Source organism: Antedon bifida, chromosome 6 (genome assembly GCF_963402885.1).
Source record: "Antedon bifida chromosome 6, ecAntBifi1.1, whole genome shotgun sequence".
NCBI classification, from domain to species: Eukaryota; Metazoa; Echinodermata; class Crinoidea; order Comatulida; family Antedonidae; genus Antedon; species Antedon bifida.
In genome coordinates, this window is record NC_136231.1 from 9149007 (window position 1) to 9170268 (window position 21262).

Below are 21262 nucleotides of genomic sequence, written 5' to 3' on the forward strand. Positions count from 1 at the left end.
TTACAAATTTACAATTTTACTGAATAAATATTTTAAAAGTTCACATAAGAAAAAGTCTGCAACCTACGCAACCAATCAAGTCTTAAAGTAACATTAACAAACAACTTCATCTCCTTGATGACTTTATGACAAGAAACAATTATATATCCCTTATTTTAAATCAATGTGAATACATAGATTATATAAATACATATTAACTTAGTTTAATCAATTTAAAATATCTCTACATATTATTCATAAACTATTTTGAAGAAATAAAAAAGAACCCACAAAAGACAAAAAACAAAATTAAAGCATAAAATGACCAATCAACAATATTAAACTTTCACAGATTATTCTACAGTTCAAAATATTGCAACAAAATACTGCAATAATTACAATTTTGTAGCCTATTACAGATTTCAATAATTGTCCTTAATTAATTCTTTAAATGATATTTAATCATTTCATCATTTTTATTTATTTTTTTTTTTCATTTTTTGGTTTGTTTATTCATTATTTTATTTAGAATTATCATTTTATTTTTAAATATTGTCATTGTTATTTTTTTTGTCCTGTCTTGAGGTGAGGGAACTGGATGGATCACCCTTGTTATACTTATAGTGGAAATAAATAAATAAAATAAAAAAAACCTTTGTGACCCTTTTTTATATTTATTATCTTGTATGTTTCTGTGGGCTTTTTTTAAATGATCCATGTATTTATAAGTAATCTTTACCATTTGTGAATTTTGCAAAAACTAAACATTTTTCAGCAAAACCAAAATGGTTTTTTTAATCAATAAACCATAATAAATTAATAAATGTTTCATTTAAAATCATTTTATATGAATTGATAACAAAAGCCCTAAAATGACTATTATAGTCATGTAAAAACATGCTACTGACTTGTTTTTACATAAAATTGTATTAAATCATAAACTAGTTTGACATACTATTGTCAATTTCAGCCATTTATTTATTTTAAGTTAACAAACATTCTGAACATTTGTTATATCTGTAATAAGAGGTTAAATGCAATAGGCAATGGTGGAAAATTAAATTTTGATTAAGTGAAAAATTGAAACTTTATAGTGAGTGCTAAAATAAGACCCAAGAGGCAAATTTCAAATCTGAAAATCAAAATTAAATTAAATTTAGTTATAAGATGCATGTCTCAAAACGGTTAGTTGAAATTGGACACGATTCTCAATTTGGTATCCGATTTTCTAAATCCAATTATAAATGACACAAACCATGGTCCGGTAAGGGTGCAAAGTGTACACACTTAACAGCAAATGTTCTGAAAATGTGTTGAACTTTACAAAAAATGGCACTTAAATTCTTCTGTGACTTATTATTGTAACTTGATATTAACCATTTAAGTTGATGAAAACTTGTTTGATATTCCAATAATGACTGGCGAATGAAATGAAACATAATTTAATCTGATATCGTAATAAGGTTTTTTAAATTAAATTTTAACACACAACAGTAAGTACATAACCTGTCAGGCATTAGGGAAAAGGAAACTGATACTCATAATAATATAATTATATAACAATTTATATAGTGCACGTATATCCACTAAAAGTGCTCAAGGCGCTGATCACAACACTGTTGTGTCATGCAAGACTAGAACCAAAGACACTGTGATTGGTAATCTGTACAACAGGGCTTGAATGTCATGTTCCTCTATAATCTCTGTTTAGTATTCTATGTCAAATAAAGATCATATGAAAGCAAATAATTTGAAAATTGCTATTCTATTATTAAACATTAATACAAAAAGAATTGTTATATAATATATATATATAATATTAAAGAACCTCCACAAAATCCCAAGTATACAATACACAAGAATGTCTCAATAAGAGACAAAATGAAACCTGCAACAATCTCAACACCCGTATCTGATCATTAATAGATTATTTTGGGAACATTGGATAGGGTGGAGTAAATAAAAGAAATATATCGTTTGAATTACTAACAAACTATTGACTAATAAATCATCTGACATAATCTGCTATTTCCTTTACATGGATTATGTATTGCCAATATGTCAGACTCGTTTGTCTGGCTTCGAATATTTATCTTTTCGAGATTTATAAAGTTTATATCACAGCTACTGTAAATAAAAGAAATACTGTATGTGGTGAAACAGTTTGGCTATATAGTACTTTTCTTTTCTGAGATTTCTTTTCCAAGATTGTTTACAATTATGAATGTGACCATATCCATATTATATACACATGTATATTATTGCAATTTTTCACAACAATTGAGGATGTAAAACATAATTAAAAAGTATTTTTATTGTGCTACCAGGAATCTGGTTGCTATAAAATTACTGAAGGGCTGATTTCATTATAATATAATTACTATACATGCCTGTGTACGGCCCTGTTACCAAGAATAAGACTGTCAGCATTAATATCAGTACAAGATTCACATAATAGCCGGTTTTAAGAATTTAAATTCATAAACTACAATATATATATACATCCAAAGGCAAACATGCTGTGAAAAGTCCTCAATTAGAGATGCAAAATAAAAGAAAAAGGCAAAGATTGGTAAAATTGAAAAACAACCATGAAGAATATCAAGTTATTCCTTTGTCATGGCAATGAAACCAGACTTATGGAAAAGTAGTTTGTAATAATTGTTTTTTATTTGTATAACATATATAATATTTAATAAAGGAATGAATAATGTTGTTATAATTGTACAATACGACAAGAAAACATGTAATTAATTTTTAATTACCGACAAACTGAACTTCCACAAAAAGATTTAAGTGCTCGATAACATAATTAAAAACATTACGATGATCTTGGTCTAAAAATAAAATATTTCAATTAGATTATTACTCAATATTGTAAAGCTTGTGTGTTTGAAAATAAACAGATGGCATAAAGCTGTTTAAATGATAGACAAGATAGTATTAAAAGATGGAAGGCACATCAGTATCATTCTTGTGAATAAATATATATATGTCAGTCTTTTGATTTAAATATTTACAAAATGTGCTTATAAAATCAATTGAAAAATGCGTAATATAAACTATGGTGACATAATAAATTGGGAAGAAATGAAGAGTATCAACATTGATTTGGAATAAATGTTAACAAATATAATTACAGATAAAAATGTTCTTTCAAAATAAATTAATGGAGTGCTAGCATCAACATCATTTAAAATCACATTTTAAGTATATTTTATTATTCATTAAAAGCTGTGAACTGCCAAATATGTGGTTCACATCATCAATAAGAAATAGTGGACAAATTGTAGCTAGGAACTTGCAATAAGAAAAATTTAAGATAGAATTAATAATTATTAGTATTATAGTTTTAAAATGTATAAAAGCTCACATGGATTACACTTTTAATAACTTGCTTCTCCCCATTAGTGCCTATTTTCTACCCAAGACAATATTACTTTAGAAGAGCAGAGGTATACCTACTTATCTCGTAAGAAGTAACGTTTTTTTTCAAGTTCATAAAATGCAATGGAGCTACGGTTTTTTTTTTGCGAGAAGAATGCTCTCTAACCCAAATCCAACACATGTATCATTATGCGAATACAGAGCATACTTTTTTTTCCATTTTCTAATGTGTGTCAGAATGGTATTACAACCAGCACAGTCTGAATCATATGACTGTGTGCAAATTCATCTTTTTGGATGTTTAATATCAAAATATTTTCTAAAATGAAAGAAAGTTTTACCAGTCTCAGCAATAATCACATTATCCAGACATTCACAATGATACATTATCAAACTAGAAACTGAAAAAGTCTCTGCAGACAAATGGGTTATGTATTATATTGGAAAATAGTATATAAATCCACTAGGCAAATCTATTCGGCTAATCTCTGACTGGTTGAACATTTTCTTCTCATTGCAAAAAGTGGATGGAAGCATGAATACACAAACAAAAACTTTCGAATTGTGAGACTAAACTTAAAACTATGCCTTTTTGTCAGGGACAATTTTTACTTAACAATTTGTTCAAAATACAATTTTTTTACAGAGACAATCTGTACCAATTGTGCTGTGACATAATCTAATACATTTAAAATTTAATGTCTTTTCTTTTTATCCTGTTGTACATATTACAGAAATGGTTAAATAATACTTCATTTATTGTAATCATATATGTCATTTCCAATGCATTTAAGGCAACAAAACTGTAATAATATAAAAACACACATATTGTACTAGTTTGTTCATATGAATAAACATACAGTTATTCATAATGTTATTTATCATGATCTATTAGTATCATAAGGAGAAACCATTCATTCACAATTTATATATCATGATCATTTAAGCTAATAAGGTATCTTTTGACATGAAAACTGGGCCAATAAGATTGTGTGTACAATACTAGATTAATTGGCTGATTTGTTGATTAAATTTTATGAATTAATTAATCATGTTAAATTAGGTTAATTATGCTTCTGCAATGTATTCCACTAGAGCATGTTGAGGTTATCACGTTGTTTTATAATTTAATGTTCACATCATGCTCAGTGGTGTGATTTTATATTAAATGGATTGAACAGAATACTAGTAACGATATTTGATTATCATAATGTACTTTATTAATAGGATGATATAGTTTGTAATCTATCAGTTTTGAAAGGCTTTAATGTCATCCCATTTCTGTAGGAATTACCTTTCAACACTGATAAACATATTAAATAAAGTCTTAGTATGAATTAATCAAAAAGGTAAGTAAACTGACAAATTTAATTTAAAACATCATGAAAATAATTTGAATCACTTGCTGTTGACAGGTCTAAGAAAATTGTATTATGAGTCCGGGTAATTCTCAAAGATGATATCCTCTTAATGTTAATTAGCATGCTTTTAATATGATAAAGGTGATATGTTGCAAGATGTAAAATGAAATGTAATTGTTAACATGAATTACAAGCAGAGGGGAGTGGTTTACATTAGAATGAATCACTTTGACTTTATACTGTAACAAACAATGTTTGCAGATAAACAAACATGATTTGAACCCAAAGTTCAATATGATTTGTTTTTATTCTAGAAAATTGCTGACTTTCATAACATATCAGGAACAATATGGCGGATCTATCAGAAACATCTAACTTTAGTCCATTTAACATAAATTAGGAAGAGTCGACTCGAACAAAGTGCCTCCTTAATGGGGGTAGGCTGTAGCGTTAACATATATGGAAAACATTCTTGCATGTGAAAGTGTCTCCTTAATAGGGGTGTCCCAAAGGAGGAGTTCTACAATAGTTCAATGATTCAGTTATATTTAAAAAGGTGAAGATATATTTGCATCTTTTAACAAATTACTATTCAAATGAAATCATCAGCTAAAGCTTTTTGATGATGGATTTTTTGCAATTGGCATGTCAAATCATCAGGTCAAAGAGCACAGCAGTCACTAATACAATGACTAGAATAAACAGAGGGGAGTGGTTCATTTGAATTACTCAGCATTTACTTAGACTTTTAAACTAATTTGAATTGGAGCTCTTTCATGAAAGGGATATTGAATATGTGCTGGGATGTTGTGCATAGACTGAGAGCAGAGGGGAGTATGTAGAAGTGACTCACCAGATGGATGACAACCATGCATGCTGCAATAGTGCTGTAGACAGAATCTGTACACAGAATCTGTACATGGAATCCTCAGGCAACTGCTGCAACATAAACATCTGAAAAGGAAGTGGATGTTATAAAATCACATGGTAAATTCCCTCTGTGTTTCCCTGTCACCTGGCTATTCTATATGGAACAGGCAAACACGTGAATCCCATTTTTAGAAAATCCATTTGGAATTCAGTAATTTACATTTTGTCATACACATGATCAATGTTTGTATTGTAATGCATTGTTTTTAATTGCAAAGAAGCTGCTGCCTTAAGCTCTGTCTACACTACATCAAACTTTATGTGATATGTGTAAAATGTGATGTGCCCATATACTACCATATTTGAGCATCACTACCATATTTGGGCACATCAGACTTTTTTTATCTGGTTTGATAGTGTAAACAGAGCTTTAGAAAAGTAAAACCTCTTTAGACAGATCTGGTATAAAAAGTACACTTTGAGTTAAAGCACCATCATTTGATTAATATTGTCTGTTGTTAACCACATTCACGTTTGCATTTCCTCTATTAATTTCCTTTGTCATTTTAACAAATTAATTAAATTATGTTTATGGGAAAATATAGTTGTAAATATTAGGTTTAAATATTTATCTGTTTATGGAATAACATCAATGTCAAAATGACCAATGATAAATTTGTTTCAGCAACAAACAAATGTCAGTATTAATCAAAAGTAAAATATAAAAGGTGTTTTTGTATGTTTTATATAATTTAACCTGTGTTTAATAGAAAAAGTGCAAAGTATATAGTTCACTACTTTTTTAACTAACTTTAGGAATTACCATCGAAGTATCATATAAATGTGATGTAATCAATCATTTGATGGATGGGTACATCATAAAGTGATTTATATATAAACTTTCATTGTTGTAACCATCAATAACGCTTTTCAACAAAGGGTCTATTTTCATTAACAAAACATTTCTCTGACTAGATGTTCATAACCCACCTGTGTTAAATACCTCTGTCACCTGTCAACATGACACCTGCTTCATGCTTGAGTGACTCACATTATAAACTCTTTCATGCATGAGTGACTCATTTCAAACTTCTATATGCTTGAGTGATTCACACATTACAGGTACAGTACAATTTACAAATCAAAAATGTTTTCTGTAGACCTACTCATCAGTTAATTGACCTAGAGAGAGGTTAAGTTTGCGTGGCCCTACCCTTCCTTCCCTCACAACCTATTAAATCAATTGATTTCAGTTAAATCAGTCAACAATATCGTGGATGTGCGAAAGCGAAAGATACTTTGTTCAACTTACAATTATTATAATACGAGGAATTCAAAGAACATATTCAGTTTTATATCTGTAATATTTTGCCAAAATTTGGTTGACTATGATCTCTCATATCAAGAGCTCTCTCCTATGCCACATATTCAGAATCAATTCTTCAAAGTTTTTTTTTAATACGGCACCTGAAGTAGTTGCTACGTAGTTGTTTTTTTTTGTGGAGTTTCACATCTGCTTGAGGAATTTTGGACTTTTGTCAGTCGAAGCAGGATTTCTGGTACTACAAAAAAAAAAAGTATGAGATAATTTAAGGTCATGTAATCTACCACCTACTAGATCAAATCTATCAAATTCATACCATATGCAACTAATTTACAGATAAAAAAAACCTGATTATTTCATGTTACCCAACCTCATTTTGAGTAACATATAAATAATTGATAAACCAATAAGGGTTGTTGTTAATATCACATGACCTCAACTGAATAAAGACATGAGAATAACAAAAATGAACACATCAACTAAGTTTCCTTAAGATGGTATGAGTCAGATATAGCCTAGCGAATCATGATAACGCTTGCCCTAATACTGGGTTACAAACACAAGGCACGTTGCCAAAATTATAATAATCAAAATTGCATTAGTCTATACAGTATATTAATAATAGATAAAAAGTTTATGAGTACTTTTGGCATAGCTATACATTGGAGCAGTCCCCAGAAGATTAATTTTATTTTATGAATAATTTTTCAATTTATTATAAACCTGTTACTCCCAAAGGGAAGGGAACAATGCAGTTGGTTAGTGTGAATATTGTATAGATAATATTATAACTCAATCTCAAAACATAGGAAATGTAAGTAGGATATATAGGTTACAACTTTACCATAAATTGTAGAAAATAAACTAATAATGAATGAAAACATACAATGGAAAGTGAAATCAGTTACAGTCATGTGGATAGTCATGTTTTATGAGAATATATTAACAGAAGAGATTTGAGTGGCTGAGCAGTTAAGACAGTTGAACCGTAATTACGTAGCCATAAAATCGGCAAGGGTGTGGGTCACTTGCTCCATGGTTCTGGTGGTATTCTCGGATAAGGACTATAAACCGTAGGTTCAGTGTACACATCTAGCTCATGTGCACTATAAAGAACCTAGTACATCTTTCGAGACGAGTACACGGGTGTACACACAGCCACTGTCACTCACCTCACGGTCTTTGACGGAAGAGGTTACCCGGTATAATTAGTAAATTTAAAAATAAAAACATATCACAAAATGTTTCACCATCTGTTCAAGTATCTATTGTTTTTCTTTACAAAAACAAAGATGAACTTTTTAGATGCAGGGCCAAATTTCAAAGAGTAAGTATCATAATTATAATTTATATTTTTGATTTTGTCACACAGCTGTTTACTTTTACTATAGCTTTTATATAAATGTATTGCTGTGTGCACATTGGTTGTGGAGTACTTCCTTGTATATTTACCTCCCTTGTATATTTGGTATGTTCGAATTTTACCCCCTTGATCACCGATTTGACATGTTTATGACCATGTTTACTAACTTGGTACAATTATTAGAATCAGACCACTTTTTATTTTTAAATTGTGTTACCCAGTGTATTCTGATTGGATAAGTACCTATATGCAAATAGTTAGCTGCCCCCCTTTAAATAGCACCTACACCCAAAGATTATTACAGTAGTTGTTGTTGTGTGGTCCTTCTGCTGCTTTCTTTCACCAACTCAGTCTATCCTTATTAGTGGATGTTACTTGACTTCTTATAGTGCAATTCTGGGTAAGATTATATTTTTGTTCTTTAATTTCCACCACCTCCTAAAAACTGTCAAGCCTACCCCATTAAAAAAACCACTGGGATCCCGGAAATTCGCTGCGGTCGGTATTCACGGCGGAATAATATCAAAATCCCAGATATTTTTTAGTGAAATTTTGACGGTATCTGAATAGGATTTAAGCCGGGATCCCATTCCGACAGGATGTATGGTCAGTATATCCGCTCCCAACTGGGATCCCGCCAAATGGACGAGAGTTCAGCCGTGTTTTCAACCGGGATCCAGTCAAAGGCCGGAATAGTTTTTATTGCCGCGATCTTTTTAAAAATCTAAATCCTGTTTATTTCTTGGCAAAATCCCAACCAAAATAAAAATGTTAATACTGATACCAATCCCGCCGAATGTGACTCAATATATATGAGCACTGGTTTTGGAATTCACGGCTTTTCCTTACACTGACTTCACTCGGCCAACTCAATTGCATAAATCATCGTATACTATGATTGTCCTTTTGATTTCAGTAGGTCCTATTTCAACCATTCATGAATAACACCAGAACCATGGTTTACATAATCGGTTATTCTATTTTCATAAACAAAGTTTATTTTTCTTCTTTTTTTTTTTGAGATTTTGTATTTTTGGTTACGGATTGCCCAAATTTATTATTCAATTACTACTACCTGTACTACTTTGGTCCCACACTATTTCTAGTTCAACTTCCTCAACAGGATAGACATTGAAAATGTAACCTGAAAATAAAATATAGACAAACTTAGTTTATTGGCATAATAATAACAGCATCACATTAAAAAATATATAACCATTTAGATACGCCTATAATGGTATGATATTTTTATAGACTGTTTGTTTTCATTTTTATATCATTATTCTATTCACCATATAATATTATTCAGTTGTTTTAGCAATGTTAAGTTGACTAACAAAGTTAATTGATTAATAATGTTGAGATTACTAACAATCGTACATTGTGTTGAATAACAATTTTAATTTTATTATTTTTATAATTATGATTCACGTACGTTCATACGTTGTGCAAATAAATTGATATAAACATTGCGTTGCACTCAGCTATGTTCAGCAGTAGAACAGTAGTTATAATATTCATTAATTGAGTTGAGTTATTGTTGAATTGAGGGTACAACGCTAGTGGTTTGGTTGGCATCATTTGCCATTATTATTTTTGTGTTTCTAGGATGTACGGTTTACAAGTTCTGAGGAATCGGACATTATCTGAGGTCAAAGGTCAAATTTTAAATGGCCTCAAAACTTAAAAGTTGCGAATTTTTTATACAAGTTGCCATACCAAGTATTTTAGGTCTAAGAGGAGCCCCACCAGAAGTACTGTAGAAATTAGTGAGGAGACCCGTGAAGGTATAGCTTTCTGAAAACCGTGAATCTCCTCTCGTGGACAGTCTTTAGGCTTAGTTTTTAGCTGGTAAACAACAGTAACGTACAAACAATATAGGCCTACCCTGATGTAGTCTAGTTGCTGCATTAATTGTCTTTCTGTTTTTGCCAGAATCCGTAATACAAATTGGTATTTTTGCTGAAAAAGTTATGATTCTTCCATTTATTTTGGCCCTCACGATCGAAAGGTGATTCACAGAAGAAAAACTACAAAATCAATCCGCATGCAATGCATGTTGGGATTTATAGGAGGCCGCTAAAATGATTAGAATCTACTTATTTTTCATATTTTTAACAGTTCAAAGAAAAAAAAACAAAAAAAGTTATCGCAATAGGACCATAATAAATAGTATTTATTCTTACATTAAATGCAGTTTGTGAGCTTAAATTAGATCTAAAAAACGTAGGGAATGGGACTTTAAATAAACAAAAAAATGTCATCAATTTATGTTACTTTATTTGAACCTGTTTTTACAATAGTAATTCAACATCGTTATTAAATAAAATATACTAAATAGCAACATAATCTAAAACATACTATGACAGATGTAAACAGGGAATATACAGTCTGAACAATTATTTCTTAATTTAGTAATTTTTACTAAACAGACTCGGAAAAGACAAGTTCAAAAGGTTATGGCTAATAAATATATTAAGTTATACTTGACAATTGTTTAAAACTACTTTGTCAATCAAAATTAAAAAGATTAGATTTTCAACCAGTAAGGTGTAAAACTAATAAGCTAGTGAAAATTAATTTGATGATCTGGTTGGAAATAGGTGACAAAAGATGAAAGTACACAGACATGGATAAATTGATGATTCAGATTCATGTATTAAAATCTCATCAAGAATATAATCTACATTTCACTTTGGTTGTTCTCTATCCCCAGTTGCACTCTTATGTAGTGACTATTGGAATGGTGAGGTTGTTCTCTTTCCCCAGTTGCACTCTTATGTAGTGACTATTGGAATGGTGAGGTTGTTCTCTTTGCCCAGTTGCACTCTTATGTAGTGACAGGTATTGGAAGGGTGAGGTTGTTCTCTATTCCCAGTTGCACTCTTATGTAGTGACAGATATTGGAAGGGTGAGGTTGTTCTCTATCCCCAGTTGCACTCTTATGTAGTGACAGGTATTGGAAAGGTGAGGTTGTTCGCTATCCCCAGTTGCACTCATATGAAGTGATTGGAAAGGTGAGGTTGTTCTCTTTCTCCAGTTGCACTCTTATGTAGTGACAGGTATTGGAAAGGTGAGGTTGTTCGCTATCCCCAGCTGCACTCTTATGTAGTGACATGTATTGGAAAGGTGAGGTTGTTCTCTATCCCCATCTGCACTCTTACTGTATGTATGTAGTGACAGGTATTGGAAAGGTGAGGTTGTTCTCTATCCCCAGTTGCACTCTTATGTAGTGACAGGTATTGCAAGGGTGAGGTTTTCACTATCCCCAGCTGCACTCTTATGTAGTGACAGGTATATTGGAAAGGTGAGGTTGTTCTCTATCCCCAGTTGCACTCTTATGTAGTGACTATTAGAATGGTGAGGTTGTTCTCTTTCCCCAGTTGCACTCTTATGTAGTGACAGGTATTGCAAGGGTGAGGTTGTTCACTATCCCCAGCTGCACTCTTATGTAGTGACAGGTATATTGGAAAGGTGAGATTGTTCTCTATCCCCAGTTGCACTCTTATGTAGTAACAGGTATTGGAAGGGTGGGGTTGTTCTCTATCCCCAGCTGCACTCTTATGTAGTGACAGGTATATTGGAAAGGTGAGGTTGCTCTCTATCCCCAGTTGCACTCTTATGTAGTAACAGGTATTGGAAGGGTGGGGTTGTTCACTATCCCCAGCTGCACTCTTATGTAGTGACAGGTATATTGGAAAGGTGAGGTTGTTCTCTATCCCCAGTTGCACTCTTATGTAGTGACAGATATTGGAAAGGTTTCTTACATTGAGGGCGCAATTTAACAAGAACAAAGCACAACAAACAAAGCCATGGCCGGCTGTGTAAGGAATTCTGCAGTGTGAGACAAGCTACACACGTGGGAGTATGGTCACGTCGGCCACATACCACATCGGCCACATACAATATCTATGGAACGCCAAAACCGCAACACAATGTACCATTTAGTATTTATTTACCAAACAGCAGAAATATCAATTAGCTTCAATTCAATACTAAATTAGTCAGATTTTAAGAAAGACTAACAAATTCAATTTTTATCGGAAAAATTGACATTTGAGGCGCCGCGGATGCCTACATAATAATAACCAATAGGCATATACATATCAAAATAATGAGTATTTAAAGCCTGATAACACGAAAAAAAAAAATTACTCTACCACCTATTATGGACCTCGGTGCGATCGTGTTTTGAAAATGGGTAGGGGTTTTCCAAAGTTATTTTTAGGGCGTCTTCAAAGACACGTCACTTTTCGAAATTTCGCGGTAAATGAAAATCCGCTTCATTGGGATATATATAGTAAATAATATAGTAAACTTTTTTACTTAAGTTTATTAATTTAAAAGCAATGTAAATAGTTTAAATAATTTATAATACATATTATATTTAAAAAATAAAACTGAAATAAAAAATAAAAAGACTTTCTTTTTTGTAATGTAGGCGTAGGCCTACTGTTAGTGTTCTGTGTTAATAATCTCATACTCAAATAACATAAAGGCCTACTATAAATAATAGAAAAAGTAGGCAAATCGGATTTTTTTTTTAAAACAAAGATTCCTTAAAACTCATTTCCAGCACTTTCATGCTTCAATCAACATTCTAATGTCGGAAACACAAAACGGACGGTAAATTTAACATAACGCCTTTGCATGGACACTAGTGTGCTTTATAATGGCGTTCCATACATATTGCTTTTATTGTGTTGGGGGCCGATGTGGCATGTGGCCGACATGACCGTAATCCCACACGAGCATTCCCCCTACAGCAGCGGCTGTTTTTATTGATAGAAAATACATGATCTGTACGTATTTGGGGTAAATTTAAGGTCCATCAAATTTAATCCCATGTTTTACGTACGCCTTTCGGTCCCGTACCGTACGTAAAATGAAGGTTTTACTGTATAATAATGGTTACATTATTTTGTGACAAAAAAATATATACAGTAAATAAATACTTAAATGACAAGAACCAAGGTCTACTGGTCTTCCGGGGTTGGTGCAAATCCTTGAGAATTGCTGCTCTATGCAGGAAGCATGACTGGATTTACAACATTCAAAGAAACATTAATGATTGAGTATTTCAAGGAAACAAAACACATCAAATTAAGTTTGAAATAATATTGTCTGAATTTGTTTAACTTGTCAGTAGTAAATAGAAACACATTAAATGTTCTACCCAATTCTGCTATTAATCTCCACATAAAACCATCTTTGCTCAGTATCATAACTTCTGTAATACAGCATCTCATGTGTATCACATGTGGTGCCTGTATCATGTAAGGTTTGGTTAAGCTGTGTTATTGGTCTATACTAGACAATACATAAAACACATGAGACGCTGTATTAATGAATTTTTCTATTTAATTATACTTCGGAAATCTAAATACAGTACCCTAACAAGAGAGAATGTTTAACAGCTGTTACTGATTTTAAAACTATATTTATAATTGTGTTTTCAACATTTCATATAAAACTTGATTTCAAAAGTTTTCATAATTGTTCAAAATCACCTGAAACTTGAAAGGAATATGATTTAAGATCAGATAAATTGAGAGGTAATCATTATCTTCATACAACACCCAATAGCAATAGAATTGAAACTTTTTCTAGTAGAGCAATATGTTGTTTGAATTGAGTTTTAATAGTTTAACCTGATTTAAAATATTTATCTTACATTAACACATTCTCATATGGAACATGGGTTTAAAATGTTTAGCCTACTGAAGTTGTAATAGAGAATGAAATAGAGAATATTAAATAATGAAATATTAAACAAAAATATTTATCTGTATAAAATTTAAAATTGATTTTTAAAAAAAAGTTAACTTAAGAAGTTGCTTCTGGGAATCCAGATGGAAAGATGATTTTAATAAGTTTCATTTTTAAGAACTTGGCACGACTGGAGTGGAGTAGTAGGATGGTTTGGTTTCTAGTTGTTTCCTGAACCTGTTAGCAAGTCCGTCACTTATAAACCATATGTCAATCATACAATTTGCAGTATACTATGTAATTCATAGAAAAAGTAATTTAGGCTAAACAATTTTAAAGCTATCAGTCTACTTGCCCTTGATATTAATACAAGACAAGTGCATTTTGTGTATTGAATTGATGGTATACTGTGCATACACCACCTGAATTACCTCTTCGAACAGAGACTAAGAGGAGACTACAGTGTCACATTGACAAAATTGTGTATGGCTGCAGAGGTTCTTCTACCAGTCTGTTTTAATCCAACATTGTTTTAATTATTATTTTTTCTCCATGGTTATAAATCACAATGTTACCTTTCATTTACAGTATTTATTTATTTGGTATTTAAGGTATGCAAACTATTATACAACTGATGTATGCAACTAGTCTGCCACCCACTGCAATTTTTACCATAATAAATAGTGCATTGTACTCTGGAATTGGCATAATTGCTGTTCTGGAAACATTTAAACAGTATCATAGTAGGAGTGTTCTGTATCTGAATTAGGCAAAATAACACTACTAAATACTCTTTTCACATCTGCATAAATTGATAATGGTAACAAATTGTTTCAACAAAAGTTAAGGTTTGATCTCCCACTAATTACACTTTTTCACTTCACAGTTTCGCGCTATTTGATTACTATGATTGGTCAGCAAGGCATTTACATGCGCGGTGTAACAACTTGGAACACATTGCTATGCAAATCTGGTTATCTTGTTACAAGTACAATTTCTTGTCACATAAACAAAGAACTCTTACATAGCTGTTGTATTAGATAAAAAAAATTATGAATTATGTATTAATTAATAAGATAGGAATGCAAATGCAAAACATGTCCAAAAGTTAATTTACTCCCTCACGTTCATGTTAATACCTTAACCTGATTATAATTATCAGTTAAGCAGTCAAGTAATATGTCAAATGTTAAATTAGTAATTTGTAGCTGTGAGGTTGCTGAACTTTGACACACATATGCAAACCAATATTATAGATCCTCACTCTATACAGTTCATGATGTGACATTAGAATTTTTGTTTTTTTATGTTGGACCATTGTACAAATTGAATTGGGTTAATTGGTAATTTTGCAGAACTGATTAAAACAATACTAGTAATATTCGATTAAATATTTGATTAAATTAAATTCATCTTCGACATTGTCGCTTCTGTAGGCCTACTGATTAGGGAGTTACACGTCCTGTAACTACCTCCAATTTCACCTGGTCTTTAGTTTGAATAAGATGTTGTGATAATATAAATGGAATAATAAAAAATACAATATCCTTCCAAGTAATAAACATTCATATTAAACGAAATATTATATATGAACAATAAAATTGATAATTAATTGGTTAACATTTTTTAGAATTTTATTTGGCAAGGAAACACTTGAAGTAAACTGATATTATCACTTGATAATATTTCTATGTTTGGTATTAAAAGGAAGAAGGATGTTTATCCTTGATAATATAAAAGAGTCAGTTATATAAAAGGATATTAATTTTAAATACACATACAGTAGCTAACAAGAAAACATTTTCACTCACAGGTATTTAGGTAACCTAAGATTTGTACAGAAGTGAAAGGAAAAAGTATAGTTATAAAGTATAACCCATCCAGTTGTGCATAGCCACTAATTAAATAAGTGTGGTATATTCAAGTCCAACAAGTAAACGCATACTAGAGAAATCATGACGGAGATAAAAGCCAACGGTATGGACTTGTCTCTTGTAATGGACAGTGAGCGGGAACTTCGCAGCCGTATAGTTAAGATGCGTAAACTCGTCAACCTTTCACTTGGCCTTGCAATTGTATGTACAGTTTTACTATGTATAGTAATACCAACTTTATGTAGCATCATTGGGTCAGATAAAGCACGTATAGATCACCTGACAAGAAATGAAGTAAGTATTGTATGTGTGGTTAAAAGAGCAAACAAATAGTTTGGACAACATAAAGTTGTTTCACACCATTTCGTAATTACCAAATAATGAAGTGAATGAACGTTTTTTGGGCGTTTTTTTTTTATTTCAGGAACAAATTCTAAAATTATCAACTTCTGGAGATTACAGTTCAAGTAATAGTTCACAAAAGAAAGGTAAGTCTGAGTCAAAAAAGCACTGTGGATTCACACAATAAAAATGGTACAGTTTTACTTGTGAAATAACACATCTCAGTGATATAAAATAAGACTTCAGAGGATTTTGCCCAAAATATACAGTGTGGCTTTCATATGTCATTGTCAGTACAGTTAATTATGCAAATAAATTTGTCCATTTCAAATGACAATTTTTTTTAAACATCAACTGAAACCATTGAAGTTTTTTTCAACCTTGTATTTTTAATAGTTTTAAATAATTGTAGTAATTAAAGGTATTTCATAAGGAATTTTAATTACATACACCTTCAAATACAGTATCTTTATATAAGGTTGTTTGTTACTTGTTACAGTTCCTGAGTCTAAATTGACTATATTTACCCGTTGGGGGAGTGCAGATTGTCCAAGTACTGCTGAATTGATCTACAGCGGTAAGTGCTCAGCTTTGCAATTTTCTTGAAAACAATATTCTAGTAAATAACAATAATGTAGTTCTATAGGATAAATGATGTGACAATCATCAATAAATATAGCCACGTTGTAAAAACAAGTCACTAATGTTATAATCTGATGTGAACTTGAGCCGGATTGGAGCAGATGTGAAAGAACCCTTAACCATTTAAGTACACAAAATAATCTTTGCAAACTTAGGTAGGACGTCAGGGGCACCACACGGTTCAACTGGCAGTGGCGGAAACTATCTTTGCTTAACAGAAAAACCACAATACAACTTCACGGTACCATCACATCAAATAGAAAGAGGGTCAATATATGGTACGGAATACAGGTATGGAGATAGGCAGTTTAGCCCCCTATCGGACAACCATGTCCATGATGCCCCTTGTGCTGTTTGCCAAGCAGCTCGAAGTGCCACACTAATGATGCCAGCAGTTACAGAATGTCCGAACGGTTGGACTAAAGAATACGGTGGATACCTAATGGCTGGTCGCGATGATCAAAAACGTACAGAGTTTATCTGCGTGGATGGTACTCAATCTGTTGTGCCTGGTACAAGTAATGTATTTCCAGGAAATCAAGCCAGTACGTTATTTCTCGTTGAGGGGAGATGCAACACAGGAGGCGGTGGACTGCCTTGTTCGCCTTACAAAGAAGCTTTTGAGCTACCTTGTGTAGTTTGTACTAAGTAATTTTATACTCAAAATCAACAAAAAACAGTATAAATTACAAACTTGCGTAACAATGAATCTGAAACCTTTCAGTTGCAATGGGTTACATGGGAAACTATCATTGATCGAAATTTTAATACTATAGGCCTATTGTTTTACAAACTATATTCATATTATACGTATTTAGATTTCCATTTAATTATAATTATTTAATGTTAGTCTGATAGTACATTTGTACTTACTTATCAAGGTTCCCTATGTTGACATGGAACTCAATTCAACTCAAATGTGTCGACATAAGCACTCTGAGCAACTGACCATAACTCACCTTAATTGACAGGCACAACAAAAATGCGCCCATGTTCTATTCTTTTCCGTAAACTGAAAACTTTGAATCGATTCACGCGTGGGGGTAAGGGTTTGCGACCAGTTTGTGTTTTACACTAGTAGCCTTTTGTCTGAGAAGTTCACAACCGATACCATGCAAAAAACAAAATTCAAGTCTATAGCTTATTTTTCAATTAAAATTCCCATGGTGAAAATTATATTTGGCTACAGAATTATGTGTCTGTATTCATTCACTCTATGTACATTTTGACAATTTCCAGTTATTTAAGCTAAAGCTCCTGTATTCAAGAGCCATCTGGGCAATTGCAAGAGCGTACATATACATTTACATATGGACATAGGGTTTTATAGGACGTAGGTCTAAAATTGTATTCATAAGGAAAAATTTCAGCAACTATTTTCTCAATGGTTTAGAGAACATACGTTCATATTTTCTGTACTATGGGTCTTTAAGCTTTTAGGCCTATTATCATGGTATATATTCAACTACAGTACATAATTAAATTGTGTCTGTATTGTGTGTGGAGTGCCTTGCATTCACTTTGACAATTTCCAGTTATGTCGTCCATGCTTTAATATATATGAAAACATTCCATGGGCACGTACTGTCTATATTAGTTATTAGGTTATATATATATGCATTAATCAAAAATTACGCGGTCTACGAGCGAAATCACGTTTGTAATCATATTTTCACAAGCATGAATCACAAACAAAATTTGGTACTCATAAATGTCAGGTCATATGGCAATACAATTACGTGCGTAGCACATATAACGCTTGCGTACGCGCGCTTAAAATGTTCAAAATTGTCAAAATTTATTTTCGATGAAATTAGAGTACGTTTCAGGCAATTTTAAGCGTTTAAAAAATTGCCATGTGTGCGCAGATTTTTGCACACGCACTGCGCGTTAAACGTTAATGCGCACTCTTTTTGCCCGATTTCTATTTTACAATCTTTCTTTAATAATATCATCATATTTGATTCACTTTTCAACTCGAAATTGCGTTATACGAGCACGTCAAAAGTGACAGACTACGCACGTATAAGAATAACAAAATGGTGAAAATATCCTAAATTTTAAAATTAATATATATCGTCAGAATGCTGGGGAACAATAATAATAATAATAATTAAAGATTCTGAGAAAATCAATCAATCAATATAACTTTTAAAAATCAATTATCTTTATTTAAATCAATGCATATAACCTATAATTCGTCATAGTGACGAATTAAATCTAGTTTTAATTGAAATTGTAAAAAAATAAACTTGATTTAATTCGTCACTATGACAAATTATAGGTTACATGCATCGATTTAAATAAAGATAATAGATTTTTTAAAAGATATACTGATTGATTGCTTTTGTCAGAATCTTTAATTATTTATAATATAATGAAAGACAGGATCTTGGTAATGCAAATAAAATAGTCTGTATCACTGCACATTGAGACATGGTGGATATAAAATTTTTTAAATCTTATTTGTTTCATTACCCAAGGTGAGACTCGATCTCGATAGAATGCTATAGACGCGATCACTCACCACCGAGCCATAAACACACCTGAATAAATGGTGAAAAAAGATTCCTCCGTGTTTACTATGCAGTAACCACTTTGGGGCAGACAGACCCATTATTACAATAACATACCGCAATGATTCATAATGTTTACTATGATATGATGACATCTTTAAAAATGTTTTAAAGTGATGCACTGTCAAAGTATTATACTAATTTATATTAAATTATTATATTATTAATATAATATAATATAATAATAATATAATATAGTTATATATTGAATAACTTTACTATGAACATTTTAAAGAAGTAGGTTAATGTTAAGTTTGTTATTTCGGTCCAACAAAATGTCATAGTTTGTTTGATTGTCGAAATAAAAAAAATTACATTTAATATGCAATTAATGATGACGTAATCAACCCTTTTTATCTTATTTTCATAATAAATCATAAATATATGATACATACACTTTAAGAAAATGAAATGAAAAATAGGGTTCACTCACTATATATAAATTTACGTAAGGGGAAAATTTGGTAAATCGCGCGTTATTTCTAGAGTATAATGCTATAAAAAGTTGGTTCATACCTTCGGTACTGATTTTAACCACCTGATGTAAGCTTGATTTGTTACTGTGAGTGTTGGTACTGTTAGATATAATATAAACATATATACAAATAAACTGTATTACTGTGAGTGTGGGAGGCCCTACAGATTATAGGGCCTCCTACAGATTATAAACACATAATATACAAATAAACTATATTACTGACAGTTGCTTCTCAACGTTTGTATTAATTATTAATAATTACAAAAAATGTAAACGTTGTAGTGGTGTATCGTCACATGTACTTTACTATTTCAATCGACTATGACAGTGACAGTTTTAACAAAGTATTAAATCGCAAATGTTTTACTGTATTTAGTGGTATATTATTTATAGGCCTATAAAACATGAAAAAATATTTATTTGCTGAGTGGATAAAGAATATATTTAAAAATTGTTCCTCTTTGTACCTTCCCTCTAGGAAGTGTAGACGATGGTTCTCGGAATCATAATGACTCGGGTAAAAAGGTCTTGTATGTTTTCTGTCGGTTACCATTATTGAAAATGCTTGACATTCGTAAAACTACCCTACTCTGTTTCACAGCTTATTCGAGGGATTATTTTTAATAATATGGTAACATTTATAATCAAATAAAATCCTCTAATAGATATGAAAAGTGGTAAAAAAGAATAACAAATGCTTGGTAAATTGTAGATAACAGTGCGATGAATTCTACTACAAATAGTATAATTATGTTATTATAAATATAATACAATATTGTGTGTATAAATATGGACTTTGATTATTGGGGAGGCGTTTATTCAAATAAATACCATCCTAATAATACATTATTTAATTTTAACATCTTTTGAAACTAACTTCTGCGACAGAGTGGGCCGTTTCAGCCCAAGAAGGAAGACATTTTAGACAGCTTGCAGCATGGGCAGACATACCGGTCCTAACAGGACACAGATAGCCTACAGTTATTCCTGCCAGCTTACTCAATAAAACTCAGGATTTCACTTATCATCAGATCTCCCTATGTAATTTTATAATACTATTCCCCACAATATATTCTGATGCTTTATGGCGTATATTTAATTTGATCTTTATTATATTAATTTGCAGTATAATTTTTATTTTTTAACTATACTGTACCTTCACACGCGCGGTTCAATCTGAAAAAAAAAAACACTAAAATGGCTAGCCACTAACGGCCAACTTAGTTGAAACCAGGTAGTTGCAAGGTGAACCTGTGAACTCACCTGAAATTACTTTGACTGCATACAATTGAAATTGAGTTCATCAGAAATTTTGTTTTAAAACTCTTTATAATATCTTCCTAAGATAGAAATATGA

The 21262-nt window shown here is 31.5% G+C and overlaps 1 protein-coding gene across 1 annotated transcript; it reads left to right on the forward strand.

Moving 5' to 3' along the window:
• Positions 1-8545: 8545 nt before the first annotated feature.
• Positions 8546-18825, forward strand: LOC144844802 (uncharacterized). The gene is made up of 5 exons (XM_078701868.1): positions 8546-8684; positions 15807-16161; positions 16292-16355; positions 16709-16786; positions 17007-18825. The coding sequence occupies exons 2-5, from the start codon at positions 15949-15951 to the stop codon at positions 17501-17503; spliced, it is 852 nt and encodes a 283-aa protein (XP_078557994.1). The 5' UTR covers positions 8546-8684; positions 15807-15948; the 3' UTR covers positions 17504-18825.
• The last annotated feature ends 2437 nt before the right edge of the window (positions 18826-21262 follow it).

Bases quoted from the DNA above. Each gene is read 5' to 3' on its own strand.
- LOC144844802 (XM_078701868.1), top strand. From the start codon at position 15,949: ATGACGGAGATAAAAGCCAACGGTATGGACTTGTCTCTTGTAATGGAC. The intron at 16,162-16,291 runs GTAAGTATTGTA...TTTTTATTTCAG, and splicing joins ATCACCTGACAAGAAATGAA to GAACAAATTCTAAAATTATC. The intron at 16,787-17,006 runs GTAAGTGCTCAG...TTGCAAACTTAG, and splicing joins TGCTGAATTGATCTACAGCG to GTAGGACGTCAGGGGCACCA.